Genomic DNA, 20,834 nt, shown 5'->3' on the forward strand with positions numbered 1-20,834 from the left:
AGCTGCATGTCTTTGGACGGTGGGAGGAAGCCGGAGTACCCGGAGGGAACCCACGCAAACACGGGGAGAACATGCAAACTCCACACAGAAAGACCCCGGCCTGATGGTAGAATTGAACTCAGGACCTTCTTGCTCTGCGGCAACAGTGCTAACCACCGTGCCACCGTGCTGCTTCACTATTAATTCAGTTTTATTATGATTATACCACGATAATAAATGTCTCGAGTTGCTTTATACTGTAAGGTAAAGACTCTGTGGTGCTGAAGACACTGTAACTGGAAAGGCAAAGTGAAAAAAAAAAAAAAACATGGAAAGAAAATCAAATGTTTGGTCAAGAAAGGACTTAAAATCCCACTTTTATTTTGAAATAAATAAACAATCCACTTTGTCACTCTAAAGCTAAACATATCAAAACATAATAGGAGGGAAAGGCCCTGTTTTATTAGTGTTAATATGATTTCAACAGTAATGTAAGTACAGAGGAACTGACATGATTAAGCATGAGTAATAAATTAGTAGATATTTGACGGTCAATGTGGAAGAATATGCCCCCCAAAAATGTAAAAATGCAACATTCACTTGCACAAAAACAAAGAGTTAAAAAGCTTTACTCAACTTTTTGAAGAATGTAATCTTATTCTTTAAAAAAGCTAATCACTGACATATAAGAGCAATTTTACAAATCAAAAGTAAAAATCACCTTGTTTATATAATTACTATGTTAGCACTGAGTCAGCCTTGTTCACAGACCTGGTATAAATGCTTTATTATACATGTTATTATTATTATACATATTTTGATTCATTCTTCGACTGTTAATTATTGTAAAAATGTGATGCCCAGATGCACTCACAAGATCATTTCACATCCTCATTAGTAGTTAATAAAATGAAGATACATGCAAGTTTTATTTAATATTCCTAAATACCAACGTGAATATCGTACTGGTGTAAGTGAAATTGGATTGTTCTTTCTCAGAAAGACCTCAGAGATAAAAGTAATAATGTCTTCTTGTGTTCTTGAGTGAAGCAGCATCATTCAGGGATCTTTAATTTTGCTGTACCTGCACCAGCTGAATAACTCCGGGGCCGAGTGACTCACTGAGAAATAACATATAAGATGTAGACTGTCTTTTTTGTTGTTGTTAACATTTTGTAACAAAACGACTGCCGTCAGGTAAAATCAGACATTGGAGTTTTTGTTGTTGCAGAGATCATCTCTGATTCATTTCATCTGTGAAACTGAATAAAAAGCCGCATCTTTCCGATCACGGTTTTCTTTTGACAGCTAGGATATAAAATTCTTCATGATTTGAATTACTATTTTACATTCAATGACAATACTTTCAAAAAACAACAGCACTAGGACTATTGTTAAATTATTATTATTATTATTATTAAATTACTGTAAATTTTTAAATGTTCACAACTGATAAGTTGTAAGTGACAATCCTCTAAATAATTAATAAATAAGCAGTGGATTGATAGGCTCAGTGAGGCTGGAGCTGCTGTTATGGCTTAGTCACACTAGAGTAAAAATAGTATGGCAACCTCTAGTATATTCGTAAATGACTGGTTAAAATCAGTGGTTGCCTGGTGATTGCACAGATTTTTATCTCCTTTTTTTTGGGTTTTATTTGGAGACCAAGATTGCAAGTGGCTGTGATGACCAGCTGGTTGCTCAGAGGTTGAACGTGCAACACCCTAAACCTCTTGGTGACTACTTTCAGTTACCACTTTCAGGATGATTGCACGGGTTACCTGGTGGGAGGAAACTGGTCTCCAAGTAACTACGGTCTAACTTGGACTGAGTGCAAATAATTGCCTTCTAATTCATAAACACAGACAGATTGCCAAAGCATTTCAGTCAACAGGGGACACGACTCAGCTGGTTGCCAACTGGTTTTATTCTGGTTATATTCTTATATAAACGTGAGGTTGCCGAGTGCGTATGTTATGTTGCTGGTGGATTGCTGTCCAGCAGCAACTATGTCACTATATGTGGAGGAATTTGTGAAGTTCTCTTTCATATCTACAAGGTTCTGGATGAATTCTGAATGTAAGTAGTTAATATGAATTTCTGTGCACGTAAACAACAGGTTTGCAGCATACGGTAACACATTTGTGATTGCCATATTATCACAAACAGATGTAACTGCCAACTTGAACCTATTCAACTGCAAACTGATAACAGATTGACTTCATCTTATTGCCATTTTATCACTGTCTTGATGCACCAAAGTAAGTGAGTGTGACTGGTTGCAGACCAGATCCCCCAGTTCATTCAATAAATTATACAGTATTCATTGAACACTGTATAATTTTGATCTTGCTGTGTTCTCCATCTGCTGGTTCCCATAATGTGGCTGTACAGGCACCTTGCCCATCACTCATGCAGACAAATGAAGAAAAGAAACCACATTGTTCTTATAGTGTGTCACTAGTTTTCAAGTTTAGAAGATCAGTCCAGCATTTCATTCTAGGATAACTGTTTAGCTTACATACTTGAAACTAAGTATTGGGACCAGCGCCCAAATTCTTTATATATCGAGTAAGATATTGCTCTTATATGTAAATGATCAGCGATGTTCTTAAAATTGATGTTTGCAGTGTTTTAACTACTTTTTTCTGGGTCTTGACTAACAACAGAACATTTCTAACATACAAAGCACAGGCCAGAGGTTCAGCAGATATTGACAACAGTATGGATCAGAGCTGCTAGACCTAAATCACCAGGGATCTTGAACAGTGACTCAAAAATCAATGACTTATGTCAACAAGGGAGTATCAGGGATGCGGTGTCTCTCTCACGATGATCAATGGCATAGATCGATTGTAGAAAGTTGGAGGAATGAAAAGGCTGCCGACCATTACAACTCATTAAAGCGTGTAGGCTCACTCTTCCTATCTGTTGTGGTGGGGTACAGATTTAGTTCAGTCTTTCTTAAAAGAAAAAAAGTCAGTCTTTCCTTTTCTGATTTATTTGTTGAATTTCAGTATAAAAATGCATTTGAAAATGATCTTACTTTAATAAGGACTAGATTTACTGCAGCTGGACAGTTCTGGTGTCAGATAAATGACTGATGACCAGATACATTGTGAATGTATATGTAACTGCCCAGCAGTTTGGACTTCTTTACAGGCTAATGTGTCAAAAACAACCAAATGTGATGTACAAATGAAAAAGAATCTGTCTACTCAGGACATAAAGAGCATTCCAGACGTTTTTTTTAGTGTGTTACTTCTTCCACATTTGTACAAAGCATACCATAATACTTTAGACTGATTCATTCCTCAGTTACAGCCATCCACTTGTTGGATCCAATATCCAGTATTAAAAAATCAAACTGCTGATCTATTATATTTACGCCTCATTAAAACCTGGCATTATATGGGCTCTTGAAGGTGACCCCTGAAGACCCAGTCACACAGGCCTTGAGACCAGCTGGTGACTGCCTACCAACCACTGGTGCCTGACTGATTGGTGAATTGTTGCTCGAGGTTTCTGGCTGTCACTGGGGTAAATTGGTCACACAGAACTATACAGTGTTGCACCAAAATCCTCCTTACAATTGCTTTGGTCAGTAAGACACTGCCATGGCTGCCTGTAGTTTGTGTGAAAGATGCTGACATGTCGGCACTAGCCAAATATATGCTAAGCAGAAGAACTTCAGACTTAATTTCCTTTAATGGAGTAACATTTCAGGAATGATTTACTGGTTAACATACAGACAAAAATGACGAAAAAAACCACGATAAAGGTGATCGCCTGGGACTGTTTGAAGGAATCCACTCTTCAGATGTCACACAGCTTTTGCCAATCATTGATTTGTTTAATGTCAGAATGACATTTTCTTCTTTCATGGCTGATCTGGTACCGTAACATAAGTCATAGTTACTTAAAAATATGAATTTTAAGAAAACAGTAATGGGAGCTTTTAGAATTACAGAGTAAAGATGAGTCTTGGCAAATCAGTCTCACATCTCAGATATAACTTACTTACTTTTAAACAGTTCCCAATCGTTCTACCATGTGTTGACAACATGACTGTCATTGTATGCTAAATTCTTTTCTGGCTAATTTTAATATTTTTTAAACACTGAATGAAACCAATGGATATGGTCATGAGAAATCAGGCAGAAAATCTTTTAATGTTTTGGAAAATTGATTGCAATAATAACAGAAAGAGAAAACATCTCCTTTCAGAGCAAAGTTGGTTATAGCTACAGTTGTGTGTGCGTGTGTGTTTTCTTTTTTAAAGATATAGCTGTTACATCACCTGTGGCTAATCTAAGGTGTCAGGCTCAGCGTCCATGCATGTCTCCCAGGGGTTACGCGGCATGTGAGGCATGGAGATGAGGAGCAGGGCGACGCCGCTGAGGATGAGCAGCGTAAAGGAGGCACAGGCGCAGGTAAAGGACCAGGAGTAGTAGTATTCAATCCAGATGGTCTCATCACTGGCGATCATGCGCTTCACAGACTGGCGCATTACTTCGACAGAGATGATGATGCAAAGGCCTGCGTGCCAGAAAGAGAGAGCTGGTTATAATCGGCTTCAGAAAAAGCAGATGCTTCATTTGCATTCATGCCATTTGTGCTGTCAAGACGGTTCAGTCAAACGCTGTCACAGTTTCTCGTTTATACTAGAAGATTGTCAGTTTTATTTTAAGTTTGGAACAGATCGGAGCTCACACCAATCATAGGTAATTTAACACTTAGATATTTGAAATTGTCACCTCAGAGAAACATCAACTCTATCGGCATTTGACACCTCTCTGTCTCTGTCTCTCTGTCTCTCACACACACACAAAACAATTTTATTAACTCTGCTAAATTAGTTGCATAAGTAACATTTATCACCAGTGAAGAGGGTGTGCAACACGATGACATTGACACAGCTCATATTGAGCTGTAAATACAAGGCAAAATCATCTGCAATAGCTAACCTGCAAAGGCAAAAAACATCCCAGCAGGCCGGAGCAGATAGTCCCGCCCTTTACCAAAGGAGAAGATTACACACAGGGTGCCCAGGATCATGAAGAACAGACTGAAGATGGCAATGGCTGCTGCTGAGATATTGTACTCTGCAGAAAGAGAAGAAAAAAATGAATAGAAATTAGTAAGAAGTAGATGAACAAAAAGGGGAAAAGAAGAGAGGGGAAAATACAGTAAACACGGTCGTCTTTGAGAGCAGGGGAAGAAAAAGAAGTGGAGGTGATTAAAAACCGAGACAGTGGGTAGGAACAGAAGGGGAGGATTACAGTATCGTTTACATAATAATTGTTTCAGTACTGCGCTCAGCCGAGTTATGTCACAGATAATTAGCCTTTAAATTAGCCCCACTTTAAAAACAACAGCCATTTATCCAAACTGGCAATAATGCTGCTTGCATGACAGATAAGATGCTGAAGGCTTATAACAAGATGATTAGAACTTGTCGCTCTCTTCCCGCCCTCTTCCTTTTTGTCTATTTTCCAGATAAAGATAATCTATTCTTTTCTTCTCTGTAACACTCCAGCTGTGACTCAAATGATCCTCGGAGTGTCCTATTCCATTTCAGCACCCCGGCTGGGGAATAACACCCAGTGTAAAACAACCTTACACTCCGTCTTTCCAGTGCAGGTTGTTTTTCAGGACTTTTTGTCTGTCTGTGTGTATGAAGGTATGCGAATGCATCCCAGTGTTTGTACATTTCAGACATAGTTACGTGTTTGTGCCTCACTGCTGAGCAGGTGTTTTCAGACAGTCTGAATTTGATGTTTTTTCTTGTATTTTATTCTGCGTAAAGTTTTCTGTTATAATTTATTTTTAGACTTTAAAAAAAATCATATATATTGTTTATTGCATCTGGGTTTTTTTTGGTCTCAGTGTTGTAAGTGATGTTTCCAGCCATACTTGTATGAAACATATTATAAATGCCTTTACATGGAGTCATAAAGGTACCATAATAAAGCATGAATCTGTAGAAGGCAAACACTGCTCAATACACAATAAAAATCCAAACATAAAGCAATAACTATAGCCACAAATATTTTACATATATTTTTTCATGTATTTCTGCACATATTATTATCATATGAAAGTATATTTATCTTGTATTATTCTACTACAAGATAAAACTATGAATTCTTGTTTTTCCCATTTCCCATTCATCTATTTTTAAAAATATTCTTGATATTAGCAAATTTCATTAGTGTTTACAGGGTACTGTAAATGTCCTGCCCTGGTCTTTACACTATATGGACAAAAGTACTTGGCAAGCTACAGATTACACCTACAGGAGCTGCTCAGCCATTCAAACCTATGCCACGAAGCTCCTGGCAGACAGTTTTGCCAATGTTAATGCTGCAGGAGGTTGGTGATTCTGCAGTCTTTGAGTCAGCAGAGTAACGGTGACTTATACACACCATGGCAACCCTGGTTTGCCTATTTGTGGCTAAACACTTCCATATAACACAGCACACAGTAAGTGATGGAAAATCTAGGAAGAGAGAAATTCAATGTGCTTTTTAGAGTGACCCATTTTTTATAGATGTTTGCAAAGGCTGAATTCATGGCTAGATGCTTGATTTCATACACCTATGGAGATTGGACTGAAAGCACCTGAATTTAAAAATTAAGAATATATAGTGTATACTGTGAAGTGCATATATATACATATACTGTACCTGTGGACTGTACCTATACCAACATTATCATTAACATCTAAAACAGTGTTCTCTAAACATATATCTTTATGTCTGTGTGCAGTGTGTCTTTCTCTCTACCTGAAGTTAAAAGCATCAGCTTGTCACCATAAGAAGAAAGTAGCTTTTTCACTGAATCACATTTACTTTGAAAACACAAAAGGGATAAAAAGATCAAATCTGAGGCTGTAGAAGATTCATTTCTCATCTGATTTCTGTGAGAAATGGTGTGCACTGTATTTATGTTAAAGCTTTATCTTATTATATAGAAAATCAAAAGGCAAACCACAGCTTTCTGCCTGTTATACTTTTTTTTTCAGAGTTGGGAGCTGTTGTAAGACATGTAGCCTGTGTGGCTTTGAGGAAACACCCACCTTTCTGGGTCTTGACTTCAAAAACTTCAGCTTCCTCCCCCGATGTAAAGTGTTTGAAGTAGGAGCAGTTTTTTGCTGCAGAGTAAGAAAGGATGGGGAAAAGAGGTGAGAGAGGAGGAAAGAGGGAGATGAAACAGGAGGGTGAGACAATAGTGCAGACTGAATCCTTGTAGTCTGTTAGAAAACCATATGAATTAATTACACACACACACACACATACAAAGCTATGACAAACTCAACAGGGATTGTGGTTTGTTGCATTTCTACTAACCTAAACCTGTTTTTGTCCATGCTGTGCTTTAAACTACCTTATTTATCAGCTATTATTCTATCAACAGACTTTATGAAACTCATGCCTTGTGTATCTAGAACTAATTTCACACACCTGAAACACCTGATAATCATACTATACTGTCACTTGTAACTTTTTTGAAAGTTAATTATGGTTAATATACAATCTGTGCATTGTGTTCATATACAATATTCTTGATTTATTACTTCTAACGAGCAGTACTCTGGACTAAAATCTTTATGTCCCTTTACTGTGAAGGATGGCAATTTTCACAGTACAGTCTGTGGGATGCTCTAACGGCTCCAGTCCACACCAGAGCCGCCGATTGATCACACTGACAAAGCTGAACAGCTTCCACCTACGTAGATCTGGTAGCAAGGTAACATTACTGACTGACATTTTACAGTTATGACTGATACACTACATTAAATGGTGCATAAGACTATTGTGAGCACACAGTACTGCAAAAACTTGTTGGTTTTATCATCTGGAAATCTTGTAGATTTGCATAAACAAATGTTTCTTTTTATAATATTGTTGTGACAATGAACATCTAAACTCTTCCTTAACTCTTCCTAATTACCTTGTTTCTGGAAATTTCTCTAATGTGGCTATATGTAAAGTGGCAGCCCACTAGGGAGGTTGAGAATGAAGATCCTGTGGGACTTCTAGATGCAGATGGATCCAGATACAGATGATCAAGATGATGATGGCTAACCAAGTGGGCATAGCAGTAGTGGACAAGAAGAGGAAGAAGGTCATAGTGACAGATGTAGCTTTAACGAGTCATAGCAACATGAGAAAAAAGGAAGATGAGAAGTCTGAGAAGTACCAAGAGCCGAGAGAGGAGCTGGAGAAGATGTGGAACAGGCAACAGTGGTCCCCTTGGTAATTAGAGCATGTGGGGCAGGGACTCCCAAATTGGGTGAGTTGTTCCATCAGATCCCATAAACGACATCCAAGATCTCTGTCCAGAAGAGCACAGTCCTAGGAACCGCAAAGATGCTGTGCAGGACCTTTAAACTCTCATGCCTCTGGTAAAGGACCCGAGTTTGAAGGATTAAGATCGCCCACAGGGTGAGTGGAGAATTTGATATATATTGCAAATAAAATGCTGTTAGAAAACATATGAAAGCTCAAACTGAATAGGAAAAAAGGTAATCAAAGAGACAGATGGGCTGGTCTACTGGCATTTTCTCACACAACCATTTCTATGATTTGCAAAAAAGAGAATATATCCAGTGCCCTGGGTGAAAATGTCTCATTGATGCCAGAGGTCAAAGAAACTTGTTACAAACAAGGTATGCAGAAGAGCACTCTGACCACACAACACATTGAGCCATGAAGCAAATAGACTACAGTAGACAATTTATATGGGCTCATCAAAACTGGAGAATAGAAGATTGGAAAAACTTTGTCTGGTCCGATGAGTCTCGGTTTCTCCCCCGAAATTCAAATGGTCAAGTCAGAATCTGACATAAACACCATGAAAGCGTGGAGCCTTCCTGCCTTAGTTCAAAGTTTCAAACTGCTGCTGGTGGTGTAGTGATGTGGGGGATATTTTAATTAAAAGAGAAAGAAAGTAAGAGCTGGTACTTTAACTTGTCAGTTACTGTTCTTACTGTCTTGGAGCAGCTGTGACCAGATAATTTCCTTCCGGATTAATAAAGAATTCTGATTCTGATTAATTTCTTGGCACACCTTCGGTCCCTTAGTACCAACTGAGCATTATTTAAACGCCACAGCCCACCTGAGTATTCTTGCTGACCATGTCCACCCATTTATAACCACTGTGTACCCACCTTTTAATGGCTGTTTCCAGGAGGATATTGAATCATGGCACAAAACTCAGATCATCTCAAACTGGTTTCCTGAACATGACAATGACTCCACAGTCACCAGATTTCAGTCCAATTGTGCATCTTTGGGATGTGGTAGAACAGGAGATTTGGATCATGGATGTGGTGCAGACAAATCTGCAACAACTGTGTGATGCAATAATGTCAATATCGACAAAATCTCTGAGGAATGTGTCCAGGACCTTGTTTAATCTAAGACATGAAGAATTAAGGCAGCAATGAAGTCAAAATGAGGTCCAACCTAGTACCAGCTAGGCATGCCTTATAAGGTGGCTGGTGAATTTATGTCTGAAATTAAATAAAAAGAAAGTAGTCTCAAGTTTGCTTCTTTCTTTTACAGGTAAGCTAATTTAGACTGTAAAATGCTAGCGTTCTGCAAATTAATGCTAAGTGGTTGATTAAGGACATATCAAAACAATTCAAAAACGAACAAACAGAAACGTAGATGTATAAATAAGAAACGTCCATTCATGTCGTTTGATGGTGACACTACAAAAAGGTCGGCGTCAGATATTCTCTGCTGCACGGTTCTGTGGCGTCCTTAATACTCACAACACTTAAACTTGGCTTGCCGTCATCTTAGAATAAAGTTTATACTGAAATCCTTCACTGTCTCCCCTGTTGGCTGTATTCCTCTGAAATGAGTTCACACCGATTTCTACAAGGGAATGATGCATCTCTGCACTTTGCTTGCCCAAACTCTGCTCCTTTGACCACAATCTTCAAAATAACCTCATAGCTGTAGAAAAATGATTCCTGGGTGCAGTCATTTCCCACACATTTATCTATCTATTTGTTGCCTCTGAAGGTGGAGTGGACCTTAAAGGCCAAGCGAGTGTCCCTTCGTTCCCTCTCGCTGAGATTAAACCCATAAAGCAGACAGGTGCTTTCTCTGTCTACACAGAGATGGACAATGTTTGTGTGCCGGTGTCTGCCTATATGTCTGTGTGTGTGTGCATGTACTACGTGTGTGTACCAGGCAACAGTGGCGCTGTTTGTTACTCAGGATGAGAAAGAATCACTAAAGAGGTAACCTAGCAACAGGCTGCTGCAGGTCTTGGCTAGCCTGAATGCTATTTGCACATGTAAAAGCATATCAAGGGGACTGTGCTCGTACGTGTGAGCGTGTGCATGGGTGTGTGTGTGAGGCTGGAGGTGGGGCCGAGGTCAAAGTGCAGCACAGACATTATACAGATATTATTAAAATAATATATTATATAATACACAATAAATTATTTTTATCATTCTTCTTTCATTAAGCGTCTTTACCTCTGAGGCTAATCTAATCTGACTTAATATGTGTTTGTGTGTGGCTGTGAGATTTTCTCCTGTCTCTTTGAAGACCGTTATCTGCCTTCCACACAAAGATAAGACAAATAAAAGACCCTTAGAATTACACAAAGAAGCTCCAAAAGACAAAACCATTCTTTAATTGTTTTATCCTGATTGAGAGTTTCGATGTTGAAAGTAATAAAAAATTATTGTTGCTAATCCTCTGAAGCTTTCCCCATCTGTGTGTCCGGTTTATGTGGGTAACAGTGATCTATCTCCTGAAATTTGCTGCACTTTTAAGTAAGTCTTTGATTTCAGTCTTTTTTCTTCTATTAGCTGTCACTAGCTGCTCATCAAAAAAACAAAAAACAAACAACTACTGCCCCCTAAGCACCGGACATTCGCTGACATTTTTATAGCCTGTGTTGTGTTTTCAGGCTGTTACAGACTTGAATTCAGACAGATACTTCCAATAATTAAGTGTTGATTAGAGATCTAAAACATGCATTCATACAAACACAGCGAGTCAGGTTGAACCTGGTTCAAAAGCGATGCTTAGGAGATGCTTGATCACACTTAGCTGTCTACATTCATCTAATGCATTAAACTGATATTTTGTTTATTGTGAAATGGTCATGATGACACAGCCACTCCATTTCAACATAATAGACTTGAGAACAATGGATACTTTCTCTGCTTTGGGCCAGATTCTGCAAACCCTATAGACTGTAAAATATATAGTCACGATGCTGCTTTTACATGAGCAAGACAGCTTGGAGAAATAGCCTAACAGTCTAGATGGAACACAAATGGTGACAATACAAAGTCATTAAAGAGCAATGCATTGTTTTTCCCTCCAGTGTGGGCAGGATTTAATAGTGCTCAGTCTCCATTCTAACAAGCTGATGACCTCTGTGGAAAACATGGAAATAATAGAGCCTCATTGTTAATGTTGCAGCATGGAGCTGTAGCTACGCTCAATGTTACGACACTTTCAATTAAAATTTAATCTAAATATTTTCAGTCCAGTAACCCTTGGGGAGTGAAAGTTTATGAAACACACTGTAACACACAACTATAAGTGGGATTTATGTATTTTAAAAATTATACACAGATGTATGTGCAATAAATCTGGAAAAATACAGGTTGATGTTAACAAACTAAGCCATCATTATGACTTGAATACCTAGTACCTAACAGATATTTCACATTATGATCTTTCAACTGCATTTTATATATTGTAAAAGCTTTAACAGAACTTGTTTGTAGCTTCAAAGTTAAATCAGAGCCTCAGATTTTTTTTGTTGCAAAAGTAGCATGCCAGTCTCCACACAGTCATTTTTACATTATGTGATTTGCTGATTCATTGGAAGAAAAAAAAAGATCACACCAAATAACTAGAAAAACTCAAAGTGTTAGAAAATGAAAAGTCCAGAGAATAAATGCCTCTTTTCCTCATTGCTTAAAACAGACAGAAGACAGGGCGGGCAGCTCAACACATTTTCAATCTGAGGTGTCAAAAGCCGCCGGCATCATGGAGATATGCATACGTGATTCATCAAAACAATTTAACCGCACTGCTGCTTTGTGCGTGCCAAAAAAATTGTAACTTCTGTTGCCAAGTTACGGTTACCCTGATTGCAATCCAGCACAAACATTAACATTTTGAATTTTAGCAAAAGCACGCTGCCCACAAATAGTTAAAAAAAAACAAACGCAAAAAACAAATCAGGCACGATGGTTAATCTAAACAGTGAGCATTCACAGAAGAAGAGAACATCTGGGTGCGTATCATCGACCTTGCAGTCAGGGTAATGGGGAGATTTAGTTCCAGGGGAGAGTGATTAGGACGAGGTATCGCCTGTCATTTTAGTTTCACCTCTTTCCATTAAACTCTGCTGCTGCCACCTTCTATCTTTGATGTTCAGCTTCCAATTTACCCATTCCTTACTCTTCATCCTCCCCGCTCTACCTGTCACTACGCCTGTTTCTTTCTTCCACCTTAGCTCTTCCTTTCAGTCTTCCTCCAGTTAAGTATTCCTGTGGTTTTTGCGCTACGGTTAAACAGAATTACTTCTATGTTTTTAAACATAATAACCTAGAGGATTGTACAGAATTTGCTGCAGAATTGTCAAAGAAAACAAAACATTAGGTGATTAGGGAACTGTTCTGGTTTTCTAGCTAAACAGAGTGACCGAGTAGTTCTGGGTCAATGTGAATGGGATGTATCATGGTGGTATTTGAATGGCTATTCCACCAGAGCACCGGTATCTGGGACAAAACAGGACAGAAGAGTCCTCACTACCCTCATGTCTCCTGTGTGTATCCCATCGGTGTAACTTTGTGCTGAACATTGGGGGGGGGGGGTGTCAAGATCTCTGTTTAAATAAATAAATAAATCTGGGTAAATTCCCAGATGGTTAAACATGCAACTATTTTGCTGGTAATACCTGAAACGAGTAAAGAAAATCAACAGCCTATTTATGCAAGATAATTTATATTTTATTGGGGGGGTTATATTGGTTGGGTCTGATTATTGGAGGGGTCATAACCCCCTTGGAAATTACGCCCCTGGTGTGTCCTGACCTTTATTATGAAATTTAAAACAGCAACGTTTCTCCGTCCTCAGCTCATCCTGCAAGCAACACCAGCCCTGAGCTCTGTAATTTCTTTTTATATTTCTCTAATTTACATATCGTGGAATGATTCATCTGAAATTTTGAAGCTGTGAGTTGTTTTCTGAATATCAAATTCCAGCGACACACCTCCGCAGTTTTGGGCTCTGCGCTCAGAGCATGGTTGGAAAGAAAGAGAAAAGGGTGGCTCAAGGTGATGTTGGTGCTACTGATGTCTATGAATCGAGGGCATCGGAAAGGCACTGTGTCAGAGGGAAGCTTTTATACTTGAAGGTGTCTTTTGGAGCTCCAAAAAAACACCTTGATGGTTGACCTCTTGGAAGCAGTAAAACATCATTGATAATGAACTCTTCTCCCTCGCTTCTCTGAGCACATATGTGAAAGAACACATACGTGTGCACAAAAGCACCATTTGCGCTCTTGATTTCCCAGCCGAGCTGCATGATGCGATCCATAAAGGGTTTGTTTGGTTTTTACAGCACTCAAGCTGTCATGCGTCATTTGTGGGAAGCTAATTTCAAAAGTCATTTGGGTTCACTGCTTTGCTGCCGCTGTTACGCAACCCTTCGCAGAACCTGTGTAATTGTGTCTATATGAAAAAAGGGGTTTGTGTACGCTCCTCATGACGACTGACTCCCCCTCTGTTTGGGAAAATGCAAATCTGTGTTATTAAGTCCAATCACTGCTGCTTGCTTGGGTATACTCTTCATCAAGGATGTAATCTGTTATAGTGCACTCATGAGCAACCTGTTTTTTTCCTTCTTTTTATTCTTGACACATTAAATTTAGAAGCAGATAAAGTAACACGGGTGTTAGCCCGTCAGCCCCTGCTTTTGCTTGCCTTCAGAACCTGGCATGCTTGTACATACTCCACATATTTTGGTGTCATATTTGTTGCCTGGACTAATAAATCCTAAACTATCAAAGTAATTAATTAGAACTGCATGGCCAGCCACACTAATTGGATTTTAGCTGTTGTCTGCAATCAATTAGAACAGTCAAATTTACTTTTCAATGCAGACCTAGTTGCACTGTTTTGTTGCCTGGCTTTTTAAATTCAAACAAAAGACCCCTTATGTAAAAAAAAGACACTCGAGTATTTTAGGCACATACAATGTGCACTCTACCTAAACCCTCACCGCTCAGCCTCGTAGCACTCCATCAAGAAACAAGAAGACCTCTGAAGGCAGAGAACGGCTGTTTCTTCCGCAGTCCTCTCTCGCCTCATGTCAAACTGCACAGACCTGGCAGACTGACCTGGTGGATGGAAGTGGAGAAAAGCATCTCAGAGGATGCGTTTTGACACCTTTTCCTGGGCACTGAAGCGGGTCAGTCAGCCTGGTAAGGATGTTCAGTGACACAAAGCACAAAATAGGCTGACCAATCAGCGTCTTGCCCGGCGTCGTCTTTGGATTACAGGGCATAAAAGGAAGCTAGAACTAGAGAAGCACCGCCATGCCTACAGAGAGCAGCAGGGTCACAAATGAGAAGAGATGGGCTTGTGTAACCAAAACTATTCAGCCTGGCGTGGGAGTAAAATGCTAGAGCAACCACACACCAAAATCTCTAGATCTTTTCAGCTGATATGAGAGAACGACTCATTTTCTCTCATTACCCAGATGTGAAAGCATCATGGTGGTTGTGGGCATGTAGCCAAGGGGTGTCTGACAAAACAGCTGGTATATTTTTTTTCTTTCTCGCCGCAGATGGAAACAAACTTAAGGCTAAGCTGAGCTCTTGGTGCTGCACAGAAAGGCAAGCCACTGGCAAGTATAGTCTGCTAGGTGGTTTCTCTCTGCTGAGTCCTGTGAATTTCAGGGGAGCATCCGGCACCAGAGAAGCACTTGAGATTTTGCACAAATATTCTGACACTGTTTTAGTGCTTCTGTCAGGCTGTGATGGTTGTGACTGGATCATTTGTCATACTGCATGCTGCCCTTCATGCATTCCACAGGTGACTGACTTGTCCACGAGGAAAACAAATCCCCAGCACTGGTCTTAATAAACAAAAATGTATCTGTCACTATTTTTGCAAGGTGTTCAGATTTTTATGACAGGTAGCTGTCACACCTCTTTTCCGCCTGCCTTTTGCCTCCACCTCAATTCGCATGAGATACATGAAGTAAAATAAGGTGCAGCATCATCTTTCCTGACAGAAAGTCCCATCTCTCTCCTCCATCTTCAGACTCTCTAAAAGAGCACCCAGTCTCGCTCTCTCCACATAGGCATTCCTGCCTTTGCACGCCCAAGCAATCGTCTGTTTTCTTCCCCCCAAGTCCTCTTCATTCCTCCTGAGTCTCCCAGGTGTGCTCTAACTCATGAGCTGGAGCGGGAAGCCACACTTCATTAAGGCCTGCGCTGATCCTGAGGTGCTGAAGCCGGAGGCAAAGTCAATGACAGAGTCAGAGCGAAATCTTTCAGTTAAGCTGCAAGGCACGCACACACAGCCAGAGGCCAGGGAGAGACACTCTTTACCCCCAGGGCTGGCTCTGTTCAGAGAGAGTTTCTAATTAAAGACTTTTTTTGGTGGAAAAAGAGTCTTAAATGAAAGCTAGACTTGTGTTTTTGACTTATTTTCAGAGTTACAGTATGAAATGTTACGCAAGTATCCAAAAGGACTTCTACAATGACTTTGAAAATTACCTGACTTTTTGACAGATTTTGCACCATCTTTGGCTCTCTTGTACTTTTGCCTTCTTCTTTTTTTAATAGCTTGCAATTAACGGACTTCTTTCCACAGCTGAGTGAATTTAAGCATCCTTCAAAATGCTGTTTATCAGCGGCATCAGAAAAAAATCCTTAAAAATGGCTCTCTAGACAGTTTTATGTCTATTTTGATCAAAGCCAGTTGCAAATCTGTTTTGACACTATGAGTCAGACAGCACAAAAGAGGTATCAGTTAAAAAGCATCTGAACTTTCATTTTAATATAGAAAGAGTCAGACAGTATTTTGACAAATGATGTAAGACTATGCTGTTTTCTGAGAAACAGCAGGGAAATTAGAGGAAAAGGCTGTGAGGTAAATGGAGTTTTATTTCTCTTTGTACTCTGGAAGTTGAAGAGCCCGAACGGAACAAATTCAACAAAGTCATGTTAACTGTGAAATACGCAAAAAAAAATAAAATAAAAACTCCATTCACACTTCCATTGCGCACTTGACTTCAGCCGTTGGAATGTGCTTAATTGGCAGTCTGTTCAGTGACTTCCTCTGAGGAAGATAATAATGGTTCACTGAAGCTGGTCATAGAGCTGTTAAACATTCAGTCCAAGCACATGTCCGTGTGTGCGTGTTTGTGTGAATGCATGCACACATGCCAGCACGTGCCAACATATGTGCTGGCATGTGGCATTGTATGCGTGTGAAAGGAGAAAATAGAGAAAGGGACAGCTGCACAGACGGAAAAAAAAAGCTGACCAGCACTGCTGCACGCTCACACTGACACTTGAGCCTCACACTGCTCTGCTATTTTGATTTCGTTTTTAGCACTGAAAAAGATTTTTAGCGGATAAGAAAAGGTTTGTTTCCAGTTTCTCCTAAAAAATAGTTTTAGGAGGAGCAAATTTTTTTCCTGGTATTTTATCTATTCAATTACATGAATTTATAAAGCTCTAATTATTACTCACCAATTCCAATCCACATTTCAAGTTTTCATCTTCTCACTATAACTCCTGGAAACTCAAGCCAGGAAAGCTTTCCATCAGCTACCACACAACAAATCCACAAATCAGAATAAATTAAATACAAATAAGACATGAAGATCACCTTGACCTCAACTTACCTCCAGGTAAGCTGATTGGCCCGCAGCCTTTGCCCTGAGGGTCCTCTTCCACGATGAAGATGCTCTTCTTGCAGAGCCTCCAGAGGCCAAAGTGGGCCGCCTCGCAGGTGGCGTTGAGCTTCTCCACCCGGGGGCTGAGCACAGCCCAGTGGTCAGTCACCACCGCCGCCAGCATTGCTGACATGCCGACGACGATCACCACGGATGTGATTTTGACCTTGGTCGCCTGCTCCTCGAACATGTTTCTGGTCTTTTCTGAGCCAATGACGCAGGTTTGCACGTCCCTGCGAGTGTGCGAGTCAGTCAAGGTTGTCTTTGTGCTGTTTTTCTTCAGGTCCTTGGTGTCAGATGTTGACTCTGGAGGTTCCCACGTCCTGACTAAAGCTTCACTTCACTGCTGGTGTCCTCTCCTCTCTCCTTCTCTCCAAGGCTCTTTCTTTCTCATTCTCTGCTTTCTGCCTGGTGGTTGGTAAAAAGGGGCCAGATAACAGTGCCCTAGTTTCTACCTCGCTCCTCTCTTCCTCTCCCTCCCTTGTTGCCTTTAGTGAGCTGAGACCATTCAAATATAAGTAGATGATGTACCTGGTAGAGCTGACACCTGTACACTAAACACTACCCACCAGGTGGGTTAAGATCAGATGCTTTCAGTTTAAGTTTTGCTAAAGTCTGTTGATCATCTCTACTTTTGCAGTTTACTGCAACATCAAAGATGATACAGTAAAAAATCTCCAGCAAATGGTGACAGTGCTTTTCAATATTTCACTGATATGCCAAACACAGATCAATCCATCATTTATCCAGAACATTCACTCTCCCATCTCTCTGTCATATTCTTATTCAGTCCAATCCATTTCCAGCTCAATTGTCTCAGGGTCTCTGCGCCAGGGGACTCCAGAGGCAAAGATGTCCTCTATTAGTTGTCTTCTGAATAAGCTGATCTACTTATTCAGCCAATCAGAAGTCAAGGTTTGACCCAAGAGTCCCACCTGATGCCAGCAGCTGATCCAGATACAGAAAGACACAAAAGAAGCCTCTAAAATTTGAGGTTTATTCGACTGACAGAAGAGTGTTATTTAAGATTTATAGAGTTTTATACACCGGTGTGTGTGTGTGTGTGTGTGTGTGTGTAGGTGTGTGTAGGTGTGTGTGTAAGGACTGAAATCCTACAGGTGTCTTTGCAAAGCTGCACACAGAAGTGTTTTCATCATACCTCAAATCTGATTTTATACAAAATGCTTTCAGAGGTGTAACCAAAAAACAAAATATTACACTGTTTGAAGATGGGATAAAAAATCTGGTAAAGCCTGATGCACTTCAAAGGCACAATCAACCATTTTCCTATGAAAGGCTTGAGTAAATGGACATGCTTTTAATAAACCACTGTGACCCACATTAGACAGGACTCTGGCCCATTTTCTGTCCTGAAACACTCACACAGCTCTGCGTTATTAAACCACTAAAAGGCAAAACATTAAACCAAGAGCAAAAAAAAAAAAAAAAAAAGTCAGGGGAAAGTTGCTTGAGCGGATGAAGGATATAATGCTGGCACACCAGTCTGATATCTCATCTTCTTAGAAATGAATTTAATATGTGAGGATCAGAGTGTTTTGTAGCCATCAGTAACTAACTCAACCCAGAAATTGATCATAAAAGATAAATCATCTCCCATCTGTCTTAAATAAAGAACCCCCACTGTGGGGGCCGAGAGGAGATGAAAAACAGTTGTGTTCATTATCACATCTCACCTGCAGCGAAAACTGCTTTTTCTCCCAAAGGGCCAGTCGCTTGTCAAGCCTGTGAGAGCAGCCACTTGTCTCTAACTGTGTAATAATAGTGTCTTTTGGTGCTTCCTGTCTTGCAGCGTGGCCCTCTGACCTGCTTCATTTGCTCGTGATCCCCCCGGTGACTGTGGAGAGACCAAACACCTCACAGCGGCGCAGTCTCTAAGCAACAGCCGTGTCATACTGGAGGGATCACCCCGTGCCAGGCGACCGGCGGGGAGACACACTGAAAAGAGATGACAGCATCTGGCAAGAAGGCAGCTCTGACTCACTTGTGAGTGCCACTCGATGGATTGTTATCAGCATTACCGGGAGTATCACATGTGAGCCGTCAGTGCTGGAAATGTACAATGACAGTAACGAAACGTACAAAAGCACCTCTCCTGAAATCAGGACTGCCACGTCTGAGCTCAGCAGTGATTAACTTCAATTATGGCAGCCAGCTTCCTTGTTAGAGTTTTTATTCCGGCATGAAAAACAACCTTAATTGGTGGCTAATTTTACCCATAGCAGACTAGATTGCACAGCCTTCAGAGGGACCCAACTGTATTCATTTCCTAATGACAGGCAACATTACTCAAGCTAAATTAGATTACCCATGCCCCAAGGCCATTTCTATGAAGGTCATGTTAATATTCTTCTATAAAACGATGGGATTGGATACAATGCACGTTCGTCTCGGTGGCACCACCCTCACGTTTTTGTCTTGTTCTAGCAAAAGCTTTGTCCATCGATTTATGGGGCAAGGTTTAGCTAAGGTGATTTGGGATGGTGAATTGTGAGTTAATTGTGAGCATGGGTTGAAGAAAAATGAAATTAGACTGAAATTACAAAGGGTTGGTTTAGCTGCTGTACAGCAACATCAGATATTAACATCTAAAGATAATTCCCCCAATTAGATTAAAATGAGCCAACACCAGTGTAATTACACCTATAAATGAGTAATGCAGTTTTAATTTTGGATGCGAAGCTAAATGTGGAGTATCTCACTGTGTATCCACTGGCACTCATGATGCAGATATTCCATATATGGTGTATTGTGCAGTAATAGCAGCTACAACACATTTGACAAAATGCATAGCCTTTTGGAAATGAGGAAGAAAATATGGGCAGCTTTATTTAGCATCACCAATTCCTCTCCTTTGCTCACAGACTGAATCAGCCGGGTGACTCTTGATATATATATTTTTAAAAATTGCTTCATTTGTCCAGGTGGTATCGCTCTGAGTGAGAGCGCAGCAGCTTTTCAACATTTTGATCTAAGAGCTCTGCCATCAGTGTGATTCCTGCTGATTTATTTCTTTGTTAAACAATGTGGAGCCTCCAAGGCTGAAGTGGCTCATAGTTTATTCAAGATGACAGTGATTCAGTCTCATGCAGCTGAATAGAAGAGGCATTTAGGACTCTGAGAAGGTCAGACAAACATCTGAATGAACCATTGAACTTGAAGGTTTTCATTGAAAAACAAGCTCCATGAAGATGATTGCATGTGGCTGTAAATATCTTATAAATTTGCTTTACTTGCCAGCATAGCAATGATGCAGTTGTCCCTTAAAAATCTGGTAACGTCTTGATTTTGTTTGCTGCTATTTCACCCCCCTTTTTTTTTGCTAAATTGCGAATGTTTATGATCACAAAATCAACAGGTTCAGTGTCAGAATTACTAATCAACGAGAAGGAAGAGAAGGCAGTGTAACTGCAGCAAGCAGTGCAATCAAAGCTGTCTGGTAACATGTCGCAAGTCTCTGATGCAAATTCTAAAAATGAGATCATCAGCGGCCACATGACAAATAAGCAAGGATCGTGATTGTATTGTGAGGAAACTCATGGAGACTAAATCTCTGTGTAAACTTCTTAACAGAGGAGAAATGGGAACACAGACAGGTGGCACTCAAAGAAACCTCAACAGAAATCTCTGACAGAACATTGTCCCTATAAGACTACTTTAAAAAACAAAGGTATGAAATTAACTTGCAAATAGTAGATGACCAACTCTACCTCCTGAACTATAGCCACCCTAAAATGCACTTGATTAACTGATCCTCAGCTTTTATAGAGAGAACCACTAAAAAACCTGAAGTTTTGACAGTTTGCTGCTCTGAAGCATTCAGGTGTGCATTAACACAATGCTACAATCTTCCCAGGAGTGGATGTC

General features: G+C 40.1%; 1 protein-coding gene across 1 annotated transcript; it reads right to left on the minus strand.

Moving 5' to 3' along the window:
- Positions 1-324: 324 nt before the first annotated feature.
- On the minus strand, positions 325-17,735 carry cacng1b (calcium channel, voltage-dependent, gamma subunit 1b). The gene is made up of 4 exons (XM_003452866.4): positions 16,899-17,735; positions 7,061-7,135; positions 4,947-5,084; positions 325-4,518 (listed from the first exon to the last, which is right to left on the minus strand). The coding sequence occupies exons 1-4, from the start codon at positions 17,137-17,139 to the stop codon at positions 4,286-4,288; spliced, it is 687 nt and encodes a 228-aa protein (XP_003452914.1). The 5' UTR covers positions 17,140-17,735; the 3' UTR covers positions 325-4,285.
- Between the last annotated feature and the right edge of the window lie 3,099 nt (positions 17,736-20,834).

This window comes from Oreochromis niloticus, linkage group LG4 (assembly GCF_001858045.2).
Source record: "Oreochromis niloticus isolate F11D_XX linkage group LG4, O_niloticus_UMD_NMBU, whole genome shotgun sequence".
NCBI lineage: Eukaryota > Metazoa > Chordata > Actinopteri > Cichliformes > Cichlidae > Oreochromis > Oreochromis niloticus.

What these genes read in the sequence shown, in the direction of transcription:
- cacng1b (XM_003452866.4), bottom strand. Translation starts at nt 17,139, where the DNA reads ATGTTCGAGGAGCAGGCGACCAAGGTCAAAATCACATCCGTGGTGATC. An exon ending in TGAAGTCAAGACCCAGAAAG is followed by an intron (nt 5,085 to 7,060) that starts GTGGGTGTTTCC and finishes CTCTTTCTGCAG; the next exon opens with AGTACAATATCTCAGCAGCA. An exon ending in GATGTTTTTTGCCTTTGCAG is followed by an intron (nt 4,519 to 4,946) that starts GTTAGCTATTGC and finishes TCTGGCACGCAG; the next exon opens with GCCTTTGCATCATCATCTCT.